A 20614-nucleotide genomic window follows, 5' to 3' on the forward strand; every position below is an offset into this window, starting at 1 on the left:
CCTGTGTTTGTGACTGCTTGGATATGGGTGATTTTAAAGACTAGTGAAGAGCATGGATTGTGATTACATATTTACACCTCAATAGCTGTGTGACTTTGGGCAAATTACTCCATTGCATCGCACCTTCTTTTCAAGATTAAAGCCTAAATGATATCATAAAGTACATAGCCCAGAGCCAGGCTGATAATTGAATATTTTTGTTATTTTTCTGTCATTGTTGTAATTATGAGGTCTTTGGCCATCAAATAGAACAAAGCTGACTAGCCTTAGTTGAGATTGAAAAGCGTCAGAACTTTTCTTTACCCATTAGAAGTAACTGGCCATGGAAGAAAAAAGCAAATAACCCATTTTAATTCTGGACCAGCAGGAAGGCGTCTTTGTCTGTCCTGTCTAAGAAACTCTCATAAGTAGCTTCAGACTTTGCAATGAGGCAGCTGCATTAGTGCATCTGGAAAGTTCACTGCTGTGGCTGGAATGTTAAATAGCAGTTCTTGACAGTGACCGAAATGCATACCTGGGGTCTCAAGGAAAGGACTTAGGACTTCCTTTTCGTTATTCACATTGTTCAATACCTAGTCTGTCTCTATATAAATGCCAGTGTTGCTTTAATAAATTATTATGGATGATCATAGTAATACCTGTAGCTGCTATTTACTGAGTGCTGACTACGTGACAACTAAGGTTTTTGTGCATTATCTCATTTAATCCTAGTGGCTGCTCTGTGAGTCTGTTATCATCATCCCTATTTCACAAAGGAGGAAACTAAAATTTAGAGAGGTTCAGCATTATCTAATAAGAATTTCAACGTTGGTCTCTCAGACTCCAGAATCTGAGCTTGTAGCTTTGCTCTTAGCTCTGTTGTTTTGGTTTTATAATTACTGCATAGCCTCATTCATTTATTCAGCCTGAGAATCTACTTTGTTGAGAATCTACTTCATGCCAGCTCCTGTTCTAAGTGCTTGGGTTATAGCATGCAGACAAAGTCCCTGCCCTCCCAAGGCTTATTTTCTATTAAATATAATAGAATATTAAGTTACCTTCAGGTGTTTTACTCCTAGAATAAGCGTTCCTGTGAGGCTATGAGTTATCTTATTCTTGAGCTTTAGGAACGTAACCGAAATTTTGTATGAGGCTGAGTATACCTCCTAAGCTTATGAGATTTCTACAAAATTTCTACAAAATACTGGAAGCTAGGGCATGTTCCATTTTATGCATCAGGCTGTTTATTTTAGCATTGGCTTTTTAGCCCTGGCAGACTCCTCAAATCGGAGACGTTCTTACTGATTACTTTAAGAAGCTTTTAGAAGGTTTGGAAGGTTTATTGTTCGTGATAAAGCTACTTTTTGATACCTTGGTTTCTTTGACTTCCTTAAATGTTCTATAGGTGTATGGAGCAGCATAAAAACTTTCTTTCTTTAGAACATGCCAAAAATACATCAGACAAACCTAGAACAAGAGGCTTAATTACTTCATAGAATAAATTTTCAAATTCGGATACAGTTGAAAAATAAATGATGAATCGGGGAGGTCTAATTATGAGGGACCTAAGTATTAATACCTTGTTTCCGTAATATCAAGAATATTAAATCCATCCTTAAGAATGAATTATTATAAGAAGATGATGATATCATAAAGTGTTTGTGTTAATGTCACATTTAATCCATGTGGAAACTGAAAATAATTTTAAATATCCTTAGGTAGAGGCTATGTTATATTTTTTATGTAGGGAATTATCAGTAAATACTATGAAGTGTGTTTCCTTGTAAAAAAGTAGTTGCCTTATTTTGCATTGGAAATACAAGTGAACCTTTTTGGTCCCATAAAATGCAAATGGCTTGTATATGTTCTTTTTTTTTTTTTTTAAGTCCTTTGTCTAAGAAGGAGGATCATTGGCAAACCAGCTAGTCATTCACTTTGGATTTTGACATAGCTTCTCCTTGGGACCCTAATGACAGACTCTCTGATAACCAGTGCAAACTCCATGAATATCTTTCATTTCTCTAGAAGGAGGTGTGGATTTGCAAGGCTACCAGCTGGATATGCAAATACTACCTGACGGGCCAAAGAGTGATGTGGACTTTTCAGAGATTCTTAATGCAATACAAGAAAGTAAGTTTCACTCAAATTTTAAATTCGCCGTGAGAGAAGAAGCTATTATAATACTTGGGAGGGGTAATAAACTAGAAACCTTAGATGTCAAGCTTTAAAAAATATTAACAAAATGATGTCTTGAAAGAGATACTGTGCAAAATAATTTTGAAACTAGAAGAGATAGTGAAAGAGGTTTAATTTGTGAGATTAAATCACATAATAGTGGAATTTTTGAAAAAGCTATAACGGAATGATCAATTCTGTATATTGTATTTCATGTAATAATATTTAGTAAACCTTGGAGTATTGTAAATTTTTAGATTTCTTGATTAATCATAATCAAAGAAAAACCTTTAAGAAAACAAAATACAATTCCTCTGCTCAAATGGAAGTAATAAGAGGGAAATGTTAGTGGAGCAAGGTGAAATCAGGAACTTCTTCTCCAAAATGAGTATCTGGAGTCATTGATGATGGACTGCATGCCAGAAGTGAACCCTCATTTTCTAAGCATTTTGAGTAATCAAGGTTTGCTCTTCTTCGAGTATTTTATTTCTGTTTTATAGCTTTCACTCAGAATTTTATCAGAATCAACACATTTACTCAAGTTAAATATTTAGCATTGAGGATGGGTGATGCGGTGTCTCATACTAAGTCATTACCATTGATATTTCATTATCAGAGCTCTAATTCTAGATGATGAAGCTCCTCTTAATATTGAATAATTTATCTCATGTTGGATTTGAGGGATTTTGATGTGAAGAACATTGTATAAACAACCATTGCAATTTTTTCTTACTTCTAGTTTTGGGACATTGCATTTTCTTTTCTTTTTTTATTATTATACTTTAAGTTCTAGGGTACGTGTGAACAACGTACAGGTTTGATACATAGGTATACATGTGCCATGTTGGTTTGCTGCACCCATCAACTCGTCATTTACATTAGATATGTCTCCTAATGCTATCCCTCCCCCAGCCCCCCACCGTACGACAGGCCCTGGTGTGTGATGTTCCCTGCCCTGTGTCCAAATCATCTCATTGTTCATTTCCCACCTATGAGTGAGAACATGCGGTGTTTGGTTTTCTATCCTTGTGATCATTTGCTGAGAATGATGGTTTCCAGCTTCATCCATGCCCCTGCAAAGAACATGAACTCATCCTTTTTTATGGCTGCATAGTATTCCATGGTGTATATGTGCCACATTTTTAAAATCCAGTCTATCATTGATGGACATTTGGGTTGGTTCCAAGTCTTTGCTATTGTGAATAGTGCCGCAATAAACATACGTGTGCATGTGTCTTTATAGTAGCATGATTTATAATCCTTTGGGTGTATGCTCAGTAATGGGATTGCTGGGTCAAATGGTATTTCTAGTTCTACCTCCTTGAGGAATCACTACACTGTCTTCCACAATTGTTGAACTAATTTACACTCCCACCAACAGTGTAAAAGCATTCCTATTTCTTCACATCCTCTCCAGCATCTGTTGTTTCCTGGCTTTTTAATGATCGCCATTCTAACTTGTGTTAGATGGTATCTCATGGTGGTTTTGATTTGCATTTCTCTGATGGCCAGTGATGATGAGCATTTTTTCATGTGTCTGTTGGCTGTATAAATGTCTTCTTTTGAGAAGTGTCTGTTCATATCCTTTGCCCACTTTTTGATGGGGTTGTTTGTTTTTTTTCTTGTAAATTTATCTGAGTTCTTTGTAGATTCTGGATATTAGCCCTTTGTCAGATGGGTAGATTGTGAAAATTTTCTCCCATTCTGTAGGTTGCTTATTCACTCTGATGGTAGTTTCTTTTGCTGTGCAGAAGCTCTTTAGTTTAATTAGATCCCATTTGTCAATTTTGGCGTTTGTTCCCATTGCTTTTGATGTTTTAGTCATGAAGTCCTTGCCCATGCCTAGGGACATTGCATTTTCTTGTTAATTTTCTTATGAATAATTTTATGCTTTTTAGTTATCCCCATTTATCATTATACTGTCCTCTTGACCTTATGAGATAATTATTACCTCCACCTTACAGATGGAACAACTGAGGGTGGAAGAAATTAAATGACAGGGGAAGATGATAATAATGGAGACCAGACTGCAATGATGGCTGTTTGTTCCTTCATTTAATTCCTTCATGAATATGCTCAGTACAGGATTTAAACACATTGAGGTGAAGGATCCTGAAACTGAAGATTAGGCTACTTTTAAAAGAAATGTTTTTAGCAGAGAATATAAGGGGATCAGCTATTTATTCCGGTTGAACAATCCCTTTATATTACATTAATGAATAAAAGAGAAAAAATTTCCACAAGAGAATAAAAATCAGATTATTAGACATTGGAGAGAAAATAACTTTTCATGGAAAGTTATAAAATTATGTAATTACTTCACTTGATTTGAAAGATGATAGGTTGTACAGTGCTCAAAGAGTTCAAATTTTTTTTCAATAAATGATAAAAGTTGGCTTCCATGCAAGTGCTAGAGGTGAACTTAAATTTAAGGAGTGGGGGCTAAAATGAACTTGCATCAAAATGAACTAAAGGTTAGTAAGGTACTATTTTTATACTAATTTTTATTACCAGATCTTAGTAAAGACGTGTGTATCTGATGTTAACTGTTCTGTAGTTTAGAAGGGTGATCTTTCTATGAACAAGTAGAGGAGTATTAATTTATGAGTACTTAACAAAAGAAAAAGGAAATGTTACTTGACTTTAAAATGCAAATCCAGCCCTTTATAAGTTTATGCATTTTCTATTGCTTTGGAACTAATTTATTTTCTTGTTGCAAACAAGTTTTGTGCTAATTAGATTTGAGAAGCTGCCCACACAGGCTGGGTCATTTCTGGAAGGAAAGATTTTGGGCCATTCAGTCTCTATTTAGGTTCCAAATATGATCGAAATTTTTAGCCAGTTCATGGAAATCTCCAAGCATAAAAATAGATAGCTTGGTACTTTAAGGGACTGTAGCTTAGATTATCGTTTCTGGAAAGCTTTGCGAGACCATCGTTAAGTGTGTAAAGAATATGGAGTTCTGCGACTGGCCCCAGTGTGTGATGTTCCCCTCCCTGTGTCCATATGTTCTCATTGTTCAACTCCCACTTATAAGTGAGAATATGCGGTGTTTGGTTTTCTGTTCTTGTGTTAGTTTGCTGAAAATGATGGTTTCCAGTGTCATCCATGTCCTGTCGGGGGGTGGGGGGCTAGAGGAGGGATAGCATTAGGAGAAATACCTAATGTAGATGACGGGTTGATGGGTGCAGCAAACCACCATGGCACGTGTATACCTATGTAACAAACCTGCACGTTCTGCACATGTACCCCAGAACTTAAAGTATAATAAAAAAAAAAAGAATACAGAATTCTGAACATCAGTATAATTCCTCTCCTTTTTGTTAAGATTAACAAGATGATGGAAAATTTTCACTTTTTTCTTCAAATGTTGTGACTATTTATATATAGTATATATATATGTATGTATGTATATGTATGTATACACACATATATACATGCATACATATATACATACATATATACACACACACACACATATATATATGAGACCTTCAAGATCAAGCTAGAAGTGCGTATGTGCATGCTTACATGTGTGTATTTCAAACATTTCTTGAGTGTCTGGGGTAGGCCGGCCATGATGGTGTTTTCCCAAAGTATCTCTTTTCAATCTTAACCCTAAGTAATAATAGATAAGATTTTCTCCATTTTAAAGGTGAAAAAACTGAATATAGCTCCCCAAGGATATATGGTTACTATGTGATAGAGTCAGTATTTAATTGTATGTTCATCCTTGTTCTGCTAAATACTAAATTAAATAAAAATGATTAGGAAAAATGAACTACTTTGCATTTTTAAAGTTGTATTATATTTTCACATCTTGATGCAAGAATTTTGCCACCATGCTTCTACATTGTAAAATACATTTACAGTATTTTATCTTTTAGTATGTATACCCTAAGTATATCCTCATCTCTTCTAAAGATGTCTCAGAGTGGCTGGCCATACTCAAGTGCTTTTTCAGATCCTCCATATTAGATGTACAGCTTATAAAAAAGAAAAGAGTTATTTTAACCATCCATCCATCTTGCCTGTCATGTGTCAGGTACTGTGCTAGGCATAATACCTTAAGGCAGTGGTGAATGTTTGGTACAAAGTCTAATTCAGGAAAAATGAAAACATTTTCAGATCACGTCTTGTTTTGGTGTTCAATAGGAAAACAACTTGATTGCTTTTTAGGAACAGGCATTTACATGTGAAAGTATAACAAGGGTGTGTTTGTGTGTGTGTGTGTGTGTGTGTGTGTGTATGTGTGTTTGTTTCTTTTCGTTGATGTTATTTGTCCCTTCCTCTCTATTCTCACCCTTCACTCTCCATTCCAAGATGGTAGCCAGGTCCCTTGAACTCCTTTGTTTCAGCAGAGTTTTGAGTTACGTAAAGTTCCTGCCTTTTTTTTCTGAAAGCCTGAGCTTCCAAGAGTGATGCTTGGATGGAAGAAGAAATTGCAAGAGAGATGCCCTGTAGAGGGAGCCAGGCTTCTGGTAGGGGGAATGGAAAGGGAGGGAATGGCTATGTTGCATGCCTGGGAGACTGCAGGGGAGCCACCTGAACTGTCAGTCACACAGAGAGTTCCTGGCCTGAGAAGGGAACTTAGAAGTCTCTGGGAGGGGGCAGTCTCATCTTCCTGTTTCTTTGTTTTATCTCCAGTGCCTTGAACAGAGCATGGAGTGTGGTAGGTGCTTACTAATATCTGTTAGTGATTGAGTGAACGTGTGGAATCACTGGAGACTTGAAAAGCGGGCAGCTCAGTAGTAACCAAGTGTGTCTTGGACACCTGACTGCTCTTTCTAAATGTTCTGCTCTTTACAAAACTCCTAGGACCTTTGCACAGTTCTGGATACATGAGGCAGGAAAGTGGGAGTATCAGCAATAACTGAAATTAAATTGTCCACGAAGCCGGTGGAATGGGAACTTGCAGATAGATTTAGTTTGATGCAATGATAACAACATTACAGTGCAATTCCTACTCTTGAGTTCATCCAGTAAGATTCAAACCCTCCATCCATAGTTTAAGGAGTGGAGTGCCTACTCAAATCTTATGTACAGTAGCATCTATTAAAACAAAAATAAACAAACAAAAAGAAAAACACTGCTTTTTTAATCACCAAAGTTTTCAAATCCGAACATTTTAAGAGGTAAGCATTTTTAAATATTTCCTTCTGAAACTTGATTGAGAATCATGTCTTAAACCTCTGCAGTCCATGAATCAGGTGTATGTGTGTGTGTATGTATGTGAGCATTTATTACATTAGCTAGCTACTGTGAAGCATGTCATTCAAAGGTTATACTGTACTTTTTCATTCTCGCTTTAAATTATTTTCAATGTCCAGCCCTCTTTAGAGACCATTCATCCCCCTACCATTTGTTGCCCACCCCTCTTGTTTTGCTCCTAGTTTTTCCTTTCATGATTCCCAGCATATCTGGATATATACTGTAGGGACACTCTTGAATGGCATCCATACCCTGAAACACATGATTGTGTTGTATTCCATCAGGTTCTGATGAAGGAAAGAGGGCACAAGATAGTGTTTGCAATGAGATCTGAGGAGTTAAAAGGACTGTGGGATCATTGTTATCCTGCAGTCTGTTTGTGCTTGCACGTGTGTCTACATAATCATATAGCTGTGCCTACATTAGGGGTGGTGTATACTTTTGTGGCTGAGGAGACTGAGTCATTTCTCAGTGACACCGAGTGAGTCACTTTGAATCTAATTCTTTAGCCCTGATTTCCAATTTTATTTTTAACCTGCATGGTCATGCCATTTCAGAGGAGCAGATGGCAGGGTATGGGGTATGGGGGTGAGCGGGGCGTGGTGGGGGGCTGGCATATATTGAGCAGATAATCTTGTCTGGCAATTTTGTGGCTGACCTTTTACCTATGTTATTTTATTTAGTCTTTAACTCTCTTTGCCTTAATTTCCACATATGTAAAAGGAAAATAGTAATAGTACATCTATGTAAAGCCTTTAACATAGTGCCTGGTACACAGTCAGGGGTGTATAAGTGTTGACTGCCACCTTTGTCTTTATTCCTCAATCATTCATTCTGTCTGGGAAATTGTATTTCCATATTTAGAAGATAAATAAATATTTAGAAGATAAAGAAATTAAAGCTTGAATAAGTTAAATATCCCAATCTAATAGCTAATAAGTGGAAGGGCTGGCATTTGAACTCAGGTCTGTCTGAATCCAGAGTTCATGCTCTTTCCAAAGAAGGTGAAATTGTGGTCAGTAGACTTGGAGGCTCTTTTATGCAGAGCATGAATGACCTCACTTTATGTTATGGAAAGGTCGCCAAGGCTAATGAATGAGCAAAGATTGAATTAGGCACGTAGTTCTTCTCTAAATGTCATTCCCAGGGCTGTAAGAAGTGCCATCATCATTATTTGCCTTGTTACAGAAGTAACCAAGGTGTTCACCTTTTCTTTACAATGAAGTAGTAGTAAGAGAAGCTCTTCTTAGCAAATACGCTAAATCAGAAACAAGTTAATGATCTCAACCCCATTGTGGTGTACTGGGGTTATATACAATACCATCATCTGTGCTGTTTTATAAACATTGCCATTATTGAGCCAGGTGATGACAATGACATCTTTTTTTATTTTAATTTTTAATTTTGGTGGGTACATAGTAGGTGTATATATTTATGGGGTACATGAAATATTTTGATACAGGCATACAATGTTTAGTAATCACATCAGTGTAAATGGGGTATCCACCACCTCAAACATCCATTCTTTCTTTGTGTTACAAACAATCCAATTATACTTTTAGTTTTAAATGTACAATAAGTTATTATTGACTCTAGTTACCCTGTTGTGCTATTAAATACTAGATCTTATTCATTCTATCTAATTATATTTTTGTACCCATTAACCATCCCCACCTCCCTTCCACTCTGCTACTCTTCCCAGCATATGGTAACCACCATTCTACTCTCTATCTCCATTAGTTCAATTGTTTTTAGTTTTTAGTTCCCACAAATAAGAACATGCAAAGTTTGTCTTTCTGTGCCTGGCTCATTTCACTTAACATAATGACCTCCAGTTCCATCCATATTGTTGCAGATGACAGAATCTCATATTTTTATAGCTGAATAGTACTGCATTGTGTATATGTACCACCATTTTCTTTATCTGTTCATCTGTTGATGGACACTTAGGTTCCTTCCAAATCTTGGCTATTGTGAATAGTGCTGCAGTAAACATGAGAGTGCAGATAGCTAGTATACTGATTTCGTTTCTTTGGGGTATATACCCCTAAGCAGAATTGCTGGATCATATGGAAGTTCTATTTTTAATTTTTTCAGGAACCTCCAAACTGTCCTTCATAGTAGTTGTACTGATTTACATTCCCACCAGCAGTGTATGAGGGTTCCCTCTTCTCCACATCCTTGCCAGCAGTTGTTATTGCCTGTCTTTTAGATAAAAGCCATTTTAACTGAGGTGAGCCCTGATTTCCAACTTTATTTTACAATGAAATTATATCTCATTATGAAATCTGAACATTTTACAATGAGATTTCTCATTGTAGTTTTTATTTGCATTTCTCTGATGATCAGTGGTGTTGAGCACCTTTTCATGTGCCTGTTTGCCATTTCTATGTCTCCTTCTGAGAAATGTCTTATTCAGACATTTTGCCCATTTTTATTTGGATTATTAGATGTTTTTCCTCTAGAGTTGTTTGAGCTCCATATATATTTTGGTTATTAATCCCTTCTCAGATGGATAGTTTGCAAATATTTTCTCCCATTCTGTGGGTTGTCTCTTCACTTTGTTGATTGTTTCCTTTGCTGCGCAGAAGCTTTTTAACTTGATGTGATCCCATTTGTCCATTTTTGCTTTGGTTGCCTGTGCTTGTAAGGTATTACTCAAGAAATCTTTGCCCAGTCCAATGTTCTGGAGAGTTTCTCTAATGTTTCCTTTTAGAAGTTTCTTAGAGTGAGGCCTTAGATTTAAGTCTTTAATCCATTTTGGTTTGATTTTTGTATATGGTGAGAGATAGGGGTCTAGTTTCATTCTTCTGTGTATGGATATCCAGTTTTCCCAGCATCACTTATTGAAGAGACTGTCCTTTCTCCAATGTATGTTCTTGGCACCATTGTCAAAAATGAATTTACTATAGATGTATGGATTTGTTTTTGGGTTCTCTGTTCTGTTCCACTAATCTGTGTCTGTTTTTATGCCAGTTCCATACAGAAATTTGTTTTAAATGAATATTTTTTTTAAATCTCATGACTTTTTGTTTGTTTGCAAAGGCATATTTTAAATCTCAATAGCTTTCTGTGGCAGAAGGAAGGTTCCTGCTGTCATGTCTGTAATAACTAGAACCCCAGGTTCTTTAGGGAGATGTCAACACAACCATTTAATTGTTGCCAGAACACACTAGCAGAAGTTTCCAAACTTTTGTAAAAGCAGTAAAATGTATTTTTCCCCAATATATGATCAACATATAATTTCAATATACAAAACAGAAACTGAGTTGTTTGGTATAGGTAGGGGTAGAAGGTGAGCCTTGCCCACTCAGTTGTCTCTTTGTCTTCTCCATGGCCCCTGAAACTCCTCAAAAGGGCCGTAGGGTTCCAGAGAACAGAGATTGAAAACTGCTGGCCTATTAGAAGGGAGTAAAATCGGCTAAGGAAGCATTATGTCCTTTCTAATTGCTTTATTTATTTATTTTGAGTTTTTAAACTTAAACCCCCTTTTTTCTTATTGGTAAACCAGGCAGCCTTTGCCTTAGGGATGCTGTCAAGATGCATTTGAAGAGTAATGAGCATCTAGAGAGTCTTGGGCTTGCTCATGTCATATACATGCTAAATAGTGTTTAGTTCTTAAAATCCCAGCCTAAGGTATTCAAAGCTGTATTGTGTCTTTGTATTTCCGTGAATTTTTAAGACAATAATGGATCTATTTGTTAAATTTTAGAAAGTTGTCAGAGCTGTCAGGCTACAGATGTAAAGTCTAGCTTTATTCAGATAAATATTGAAATGGCAACAAGATAATTGCTTGGTGGTTAAATGACTTCCATTCTTGAAAGCCAAACATGATTTAAGAACAGTAGAATGCTTCCCACAAAAACAAAAGCCAGCTAGAAATGGTATGGATTTGGGGTCTGAATTGAATGAAAATTCATCTTTGTCACTTACTAGCTGCATGGCCACACTTAGCATTTCTGAACCTGGCTTCTTTATAATAATACTTGTCTCATAGGTTGTTTTGAGAATGAAATGAGAAAATAGACCTGAAAATCATTAACACACAGCAGGCTGTCAGTAAACTGTAATTCCTATCTTTGTCTCCTTTCCCACTTCCTTCATGTTTAATCTCTGTGATTCTAAGAGAGAAGTAGACATTTTCAAGCCATCTTACTAAGGTAATCAGAATAAGAAAAAACTGAAAATTGATATCATCCTACAATTAGCTTTTATTTATCTTAAAATGCATACTGAGTGTCTCCTACTTGGTAGCCCTTAAGCCGAATTGGAGCTACCTTAGCTCTTCACCTTAAAGGGACCTTAGTCTAAAGACATAGAGATAGACTTATTATAAAACAATCTGGTAAGTGTTAAAATTGAGATATAAACATTTTTTTGCATTCTAAAATATTCCCGGAGGTGTTCTTTTTTTTTTTTTAAGTGATACTTTGAGGTCAGTATGTAATCCCTTGAGAATTCTGAGTATCAGATGCAATAACTTGGAACTTAGGACAAAAATAGTATAATGAACTGGCGCTCTAGAGAATGAATATAGATACTTGGATTATGCTGCAAAGCCCTCTTGTGTCTTCTTCAATGACCTGTAATTTCACCTTCTTTTCTCTGCATCTGAAATTTATATATCTGAAACTTCTATACTGTAATATCAAGGTGGAGTTATTTTGCTGCATTTGGAAAATAGAGAAGTAAAGAAAAGAGCAATGAATCAAAGTCTTTGATTTTTTTTATTGTATTTCTTACTGTCTTCTAGGCTATATCTAAAATACACTTGCGTTTTTTTTTTTTTTTTCATTGCCTTTATAGCATTGATTCCCAAACTTTGTTCTCTTGCCTGGAAGTGTGAGGGCTTCCCACTCATGTCATGTCCAGCACTTAACAGAACAAATGGCAGAAAATAATTCATTAATTAGTTTGTTCATTTATTTGAGTCCTTGAAATATATTTGTGATCTCTTATCCATAGGGAATTAACAATAGCTAACATCTCAAATGATTTTCACTGGAGGAATAATTGAAATAATTGCAAATAGTTGATTTGATTAGTAGATTTAGTATTACCAAAGTAAATTCACCTTTTCATCATGTAAAAATCACCATGATCTGCCTGCCTGCTGGTCCTCTCCTGACTTTTCTGCTCTGCCTCCATCCTGGGATGATTTAAACTGAGCCAGCCGTCATAAATCTCTGAGTTTAATGCTTTACTCAGACTCTTTAGCTGATTTTTCGTCTCCCACGCAATTTAAGGTCCTTGATCCTCGTTGTTCAGTTATAATATGTGAGTCCTTGCTGTTTTGTTCCCAAGTCGTTTTTTAGGCTGAGCTTCTAATCTTTGCAATAGGGAATCATTTGAGTATCTCCCTTGCCTTCCCAAATGCATGGTATACACCTACCCTGACCAATCTGTGCTGCCTAATTCTGTTCACACAGCCCTTCCTGGGTCTGAATGAAATGCAGATCTATTACTTGAGTTGCATGGTAGTTTTGCATTTTCTCTCCTTCTTGTCATTCTTTTTTTTTGCATTTTTTTAAAATTATATTTTAAGTTCTAGGGTACATGTGCACAACATGCAGGTTTGATACATAGGTATACATGTGCCATGTTGGTTTGTTGAACCCATCGACTCATCATTTACATTAGGTATTTCTCCTAATGCTATCCCTCCCCCAGCCCCCCATCCCACAACAGGCCCTGGTGTGTGATGTTCCCCGTCCTGTGTCCAAGTGATATCATTGTTCAATTCCCACCTATGAGTGAGAACATGCGGTGTTTGGCTTTCTGTCCTTGTGATAGTTTGCCAAGAATGATGGTTTCCAGCTTCATCCATGTCCCTGCAAAGGACGTGAACTCATCCTTTTTTATGGCTGCATAGTATTCCATGGTGTGTATGTGCCACATTTTCTTAATCCAGTCTATCATTGATGGACATTTGGGTTGGTTCCAAGTTTTTGCTATTGCAAATAGTGCCACAATAAACATACATGAGCATGTGTCTTTATAGTAGCATGATTTATAATCCTTTGGGTATATACCCAGTAATGGGATTGCTGGAATGGTATTTCTAATTCTAGATCCTTAAGGAATTGCCACACTGTCTTCCACAATGGTTGAACTAATTTACACTCCCACCAACAATGTAAAAGCATTCCTATTTCTCCACATCCTCTTCAGCATCTGTTGTTTCCTGCCATTCTAACTGGCGTGAGATGGTATCTCACTGTGGTTTTGATTTGCATTTCTCTGATGACCAGTGATGATGAGCATTTTTTCATGTGTCTGTTGGCTGCCTAGATGTCTTCTTTTGAGAAGTGTCTGTTCATATCCTTTGCCCACTTTTTGATGGGGTTGTTTTTTTCTTGTAAATTTGTTTGAATTCTTTGTAGATTCTGGATATTAGCCCTTTGTCAGATGAGTAGGTTGCAAAATTTTTCTCCCATTCTGTAGGTTTCCTGTTCACTCTGATGGTAGTTTCTTTTGCCGTGCAGAACCTCTTTAGTTTAATTAGATCCCATTTGTCTATTTTGGTTTTTGTTGCCATTGCTTTTGGTGTTTTAATCATGAAGTCCTTGCCCATGCCTTTGTCCTGAATAGTATTGCCTAGGTTTTCTTCTAGGGTTTTTATGGTTTTAGGTCTAACATTTCAGTCTTTAATCCATCTTGAATTAATTTTTGTATAAGGTGTAAGGAAGGGATCCAGTTTCAGCTTTCTACATATGGCTAGCCAGTTTTCCCAGCACCATTTATTAAATAGGGAATCCTTTCTGCGTTTCTTGTTTTTGTCAGGTTTGTCAAAGATCAGATGGTTGTAGAAGTGTGGTGTTATTTCTGAGGACTCTGTTCTGTTCCATTGGTCTATATTTTGGTTTTGGTACTAGTACCATGCTGTTTTGATACTTGTAGTATAGTTTGAAGTCAGGTAGCATGATGCCTCCAGTTTTATTTTTTTTGCTTAGGATTGTCTTGGCAATGTGGGCTCTTTTTTGGTTCCATATGAACTTTAAAGTAGTTTTTTCCAATTCTGTGAAGAAAGTCATTGGCAGCTTGATGGGGATGGCATTAAATCTATAAATTACCTTGGGCAGTATGGCCATTTTCATGATATTGACTCTTCCTATCCATGAGCATGGAATATTCTTCCATTTGTTTGTGTCCTCTTTTACTTCATTGAGCAGTGGTTTGTAGTTCTCCTTGAAGAGGTCCTTCACATCCCTTGTAAGTTGTATTCCTAGGTATTTTATTCTCTTTGTAGCAATTGTGAATGGGAGTTCAGTCACAATTTGGCTCTCTGTTTGTCTGTTAATGGTGTATAGGAATGCTTGTGATTTTTGCACATTGATTTTGTATCCTGAGACTTTGCTGAAGTTGCTTATCAGCTTAAGGAGATTTTGGGCTGAGACGATGGGGTTTTCTAAATATACAGTCATGTCATCTGCAAACAGGGACAATTTGACTTCCTCATTTCCTAATTGAATATCCTTTATTTCTTTCTCCTGCCTGATTGCCCTGGCCAGAACTTCCAATACAATGTTGAATAGGAGTGGTGAGAGAGGGCATCCTTGTCTTGTGCTGGTTTTCAAAGGGAATGCTTCCAGTTTTTGCCCATTCAGTATGATATTGGCTGTGGGTTTGTCATAAATAGCTCTTATTATTTTGAGATACATTCCATCAATACCTAATTTATTGAGAGTTTTTAGCATGAAGGGCTGTTGAATTTTGTTGAAGGCCTTTTCTGTATTTATTGAGATAATCATGTGGTTTTTGTCGTTGAGTCTGTTTATGTGATGGATTAAGTTTATTGTTTTGCATATGTTGAACCAGCCTTGCCTCCCATCCTTCCTGTCATTCTTAATGGACTTCTCAGAGTATTCGACTCTCTTTCTCATTTAATGAACCTAACAGCAATATTCTACCAGGCAGATAATTATCAAACATTTTTCTATTTAGGAGAAGAAGTCTAAGGAAGGTGATGGGATTCATTCACAAGTGACCCTGTTTGGATGAACAGCATCTTTGTGATGTTCGTGCCCATGGATAGAAAGGCCTCACTCCCACTCTGACTGGACAGTGAGCTCTGAGAGCAGGGCCGTGCCTGGGCTCTCCAGTACTTCAGCCCCGGTTCCTAGCTCAGCTCAGTGTCTGCCCGTGGTAGGCACTGAATAAATACTTACTGATTAAAATTTATTTTTAAAAATTGGTTAGTGTTGGAAGTTGAGAGTTGCTTTTTTCTTCTTAGAGAATCAATGTAAGTTTGAATCAAAGATTTTATTTTGTTTCTAAAACTTACCTTATAGTTATAGCTGATAATATCAGAAACAGTGATGAAATATGAATGAAGTGCACATACTTTTATGCCTGTGGAGTGTTTATATGGTCTACAGTCTTCTTACTGACCACGGGTTCAGCTGGACATTCTCTCACAGCAGACTTTCTAATCTCTGCTGAAGATACTGAGAGGCTGGCAAGTGATAAGGTTGGCTTAGTATCACCTATTCTCTAATAGATTGCCATGACTGACTGATTTCCCTGAGCTCAAGTGGCAGCAGCCCCATGACTTCCAGACAGTGATTCTGATGGGAAAGAAAGAGCTCTCTCCCTTTCCCAAGTTAGCTGCTCCTTCTAGAATCAAATCCCTTGGGCTTTTCATGAAGAGTAGGAATTCTCAACTTCAGCACCAATTAATATTCTAGGCTGGATCACTCTGTGGTAGGGGCTGTCCTGTGCATTGTAGGATGTTTAGCGGCATCCCTGGCCTCTACTCACTGAATACCACTTTCACTGTCCCCCTCTCCCCAGTAATGACAATAAATATATCTCCAAACAATGTCAAATATGGTCTGGGAGACATAACTGGTCCCAGTTGAGAACCACGGACATAGAGGGCATTGTTGAACTGATTGTGCCAGTGCCAGAAAGTAATATTGATAGAAGATGACCTGATATTTTCTATCCTTGGCAAAAGCCTAAGGGGATACATACATATATCAAGAGTTTCTCCTTAGTATGAGCCAGTCACCTAGACATGAACCTCAGTGTCCTTGTTCCCCCTTTATCTCACACCCCATCCCAAACCATTTCTCATAACAACCATTCCAACTTGTAAATATCTCTTCTGCCTTCTCATATTGATAAGACCAAAATACTCACTTTAAGCTCCCAGAGTCTAGCTAGAATCGACAAATCAGCATTTGTTGTGGGTCTGCCATGTGTCAGTCACCCTGCTAATATGCACGTTGATGTAATCCTCTTCGCCACCCTGAGAGAGAAGTTTGCTATTCCTGTCTCACCAGTGAGGAAACAGAAGCACATATTTACACAGCTAAGTGGCAGAGTTCAGAATAGCGAGCAGGTCCTCTGACTTGGTTAAACGATACTTTTATCTTATTGTTCAAATATCATCAACATCGACTTGAAATTTAATTTAATCACTGTCTGCTTGAAAATTTAATCACATTACTTGAAACCATGGAACCCTGGCTTGTGAATAAGAATCATGTTAGGAAAACCATATGCCAAGTCCCAGAACCATAGAATGTTAGAGGAAAAGGGCTCTCAGATATCGTTACATTGTGACCATCTTCAGGTCATCATTCTGTCATTTAACAAATATGTGTTGAAGGCTTACCTATGCCAGAGCCTCTGTACATCAGTCAAGACAGACAAGGTCCTTGCCCTATGGAACTTACATTGTAATAAGGTAAACATCCAATAAACAAGTCTAATAAATAAATGAACAAATAAGATAATTACGGATTGTGTTAAGTGCTGGAAATGAAATGAACAATGAGAGGACAACAATTATGGGAGGGAGATCTTTTTACATCCAGTGGTCAGGGAAGTTGTCTTTGATCTTGACAGCTCCCAAAACACTGGACATATTAGTCTTCCTCAAAAGTGTTAGTTCCTCTCCATAAGCACCTAGCACAGTACCTGGCACAGTGTAGGTGCTACAACCCTTGGCTGTATGAAAAGACCATGGTTTTTTTTCTTTGTAGCCTTATAGGTCTAAAATCCTATAATACATTGTTTTAGTTTCCTTTTGGTGCTATAGCAAATGACTACAAGCTTAGTGGCCTCAAACAATATGTTTATTATCTTATACTTCTGGAGGTCAGAAGTCCCAAAATCAAGACTCTCCTCTCTGGAGGCTCCAGGGGAGAATCTGCTTTTTTGTCTTTTCTGTCTTCTAAAAGCCACCTGCGTTTCTTGGCTCGTGGCCGCATCCTGTATCCTCAAAGCCAGCAGCATAGCATCTTCCAATCTTTCTCTCTGATTCTGGCCTTCTTGCCTCCCTCTTCTTAAGACCCTTGTAATTACATCAGGCCTACCTATATACTCTAAGACAATGTCCCCATTTTAAGATCCTTTGTTTCACACATCTATAAAATCCTTTCGGTGATAAAAAGGTAAGATATTAACACGTTCTAGGAATCAGATCACCTTTGGGGGGGTCATAATTCACCCTCTCGTAGTTAGCAATAAATGTTAACTTTATTTCTATGCCCATTATATTTTACAGATGAAAAACTTGGAAAGCTAAAAGTGTTGCCTAAAATCACATGCTTGGATATAGCTTTATACCTGGTCATCTCATCTACGTAGATCATCTCTATTCTCTCTATATCCAAACTTTGCTCTTTTCATTAGAGAATTCACCACAATTTACGTGTCTTTGTTTTCTTCAGTTATTGCCACAAGGGCAGGAAGCCAGGTCACTTTTATTCACCAAGGTGCAATCATCACACAGCTCTATGCCTGACACACAATGTGCACATCTCTAAAATGTTTTTGAATGAAAGAATGAATACTGTATTACGTGCTTGGGTAAGAAGAACCCAATCCCTCATGAATTATTTTGTGCAGTGGCTTCTGACAGGTTATAAACCCTCAGCCATTTTTAAAGCATCAAAAGAAAAAGTGAACTGCAATGCTGGCCCATAATTGAAGTGGATAAAACAGAAGGGACTCAACCCATATCTTTCCTCTGCTGGTGATGAACTTAAATTTCTGGTGTGCTGTAAGGCACTCTGCATTTGAACGTGGTAGCCTGTACCTAGAACCGTGATATACAGCACTTTATATATTGACATGTTATTAACGTCAACAGTCTCTTGAGAGAGCTTCTGAATGGCTCACTTCATTATTTCAATTCAGGATAAGAGGAAGAAAAAAGGCCAAAAATCTAAGTGCATGCTTTATTGTTGCATTAGGTTTTCTCTGTTCTGTCTTAGAGAAGTAACAAAGGAGGAAAAAATCACAGTTCTTACTGAACAGTGCAAGTGGCACGTTTATGGGTTCACTTGGCAAGCTATACGACACTTAAATGAAAAAATTAAATTAAATTTAAAAGTATAGGCCATCTCCAACCCTTTTCCAACCTAGAAGTCTTAAATCAAAGTACCTTATGCCAAACAACTATGTGAAGGAAAGCGAAACAAATATAACACCTCCTGCTATCATGAAAGACAAATTATATTTACATTACGGAGGTACTTTGCTTTTTATTTTCCTTAATCTTGCCTAATGAATACACTGTTTGGTCAAACATGTTTTATGTCTGACATCCTTTTCTTTTAGGAAACAATATACCTGTCACTCAAGGTGTTATTGAAATGATGAGAAAATATGAACCCAAAGGGAGATGTTTTCTCTTTTAGCATTGCTTTCAAGATCCCAGATTTTTACCCACCTTATAATGTATTTACTTTGGTTCTAGTGGCCAAGGATGTCAATATTCTTTTTGATGAATTAGAAGCTGTCAGCAGTCCTTGCAAAGATGACGATTCTCTTCTTCACCCTGGAAACCTGACTAGTACTTCAGATGATGCCAGCAGATTGGAAGCTGGGGGAGAGGTAAGAGTATATGATTTCTTACAAATGTAATCCGTGATCCAGGCAGGAACCTGTGAAACATGTTCCAATGTACTGTTTAAAGTCATAATCTCATTGAACTCTAGGCTCTTGTAAAACAAGGGACAGGTTTTATATTCCTTTGACATCCCCCATGTCTAAGCATATTTCAAGGATCCTAAATCTACCTACACTCAAAACAAAGTTTCAGTTTTTCTTAAACCTATCATTTTTTTAAACTGTCCATCATTTTAAGATAGCCTACATTCTTGAGTGTCTCCCACTGGTACAAAATAAACTTTACAGGGATGGGCTTCCTTGTATAGATCCCCCAGTGGGTAGAATAGTGACCCAAAATGCACCAGCCTTCAGTTGATTGTGTTGTCTGAAGTCTCTCTGAGTTTCCATTTGCCTCTGTAATCTGGAAACTTCATTGCAACTGTAAATAGACCTATCTATTTGTGTGCCATTTTGGAAAAATTAGTATTTTTTTGGAGGCATTCCCCTTTGTTCAGGTTGTGTCTCAATAGAGTTTAATATTTCCTTTGTACATGCGCTGGGTACAGGTAATAGGCACACCGAATCAGAGTAATTTATTTATTGCATATTCCTAATGCTTTTTATATTCCAGAGCTAGTTAACTGCTGAAAGGATGACACCTGGAACAGAGAAAATTGTTTACTCTTACCAAGCTTTGCAGACTTCACCCCACAAACACCATATGCAGCTATCCATGTTTCTTTTTCTGTTTTTTTTTTTTCCTGTTTGTTTCATTAAAAAAAAAACTCATTCTGTTATTATCTGTTTACACAGATACTTTGGAAACCATAAAGTGGCGTAAAGAATGGACTTTGAAAGGGACCTCAGACAGCAACTTGTCTCATCCCTGTAACTTACAGATGAGGAAACAGTATCAGAAATATTAGGGCTTTGCCAAAGGTGGCACAGCTCATTGTTCTGCTTGGAGCCAATACCCCTCCTAATGTCTTGGCTGAAGCCATTTTTGAAGGCAGATGCTAATATGCTGAATTCACAGGACAGCCTTCTTGCTTGGCAAATAAGTGTTAACTAAAGTGCTTATTCAGGTAGATTCCTGAATGTCTCTTAAAGTAAAAGCCAGAACATAGTGAGGATTGGTCATCAATTGAAAATGTCTACATCAAGACATGGTACATGGTCATTCCATTTCCCCAGCTGAGATGTTTTTTTCGATTAAGGTTTGTGCAAGAATGTGGTTTCTAGCAATGGCCCTTTAGGTCTGGCATGTTTACCTTCTTCATACTACCATTGGAAAAGATAGAATCCACCCATCCACTTGGCTGGGTTTATAGACACAATTTTGAAATCTATTAGGCTGAGAAGTTTGGCTCCAGCCCAATGAGCCCATACTTGATGGTCTCTT

At 37.3% G+C, this 20614-nt stretch overlaps 1 protein-coding gene across 6 annotated transcripts in view; it reads left to right on the forward strand.

Annotated features, from left to right (window-relative positions):
* Positions 1–20614, forward strand: part of ANO4 (anoctamin 4) — a 337100-nt gene that overhangs the window by 125513 nt on the left and 190973 nt on the right. For 4 of the 6 annotated variants that reach the window (XM_055096038.3, XM_034934336.4, XM_055096037.2 and 1 more), the window contains 2 exons: positions 2005–2109; positions 19079–19215. In XM_055096038.3, coding sequence (XP_054952013.1) covers positions 2005–2109; positions 19079–19215 — 242 coding nt within the window. The remainder of the gene's footprint in view (positions 1–2004; positions 2110–19078; positions 19216–20614) is intronic. The other 2 variants (XM_055096039.3, XM_055096041.1) reach the window with 2 other exon arrangements.

Source organism: Pan paniscus, chromosome 10, assembly GCF_029289425.2.
Source record: "Pan paniscus chromosome 10, NHGRI_mPanPan1-v2.0_pri, whole genome shotgun sequence".
In the NCBI taxonomy this organism is placed as follows: Eukaryota; Metazoa; Chordata; class Mammalia; order Primates; family Hominidae; genus Pan; species Pan paniscus.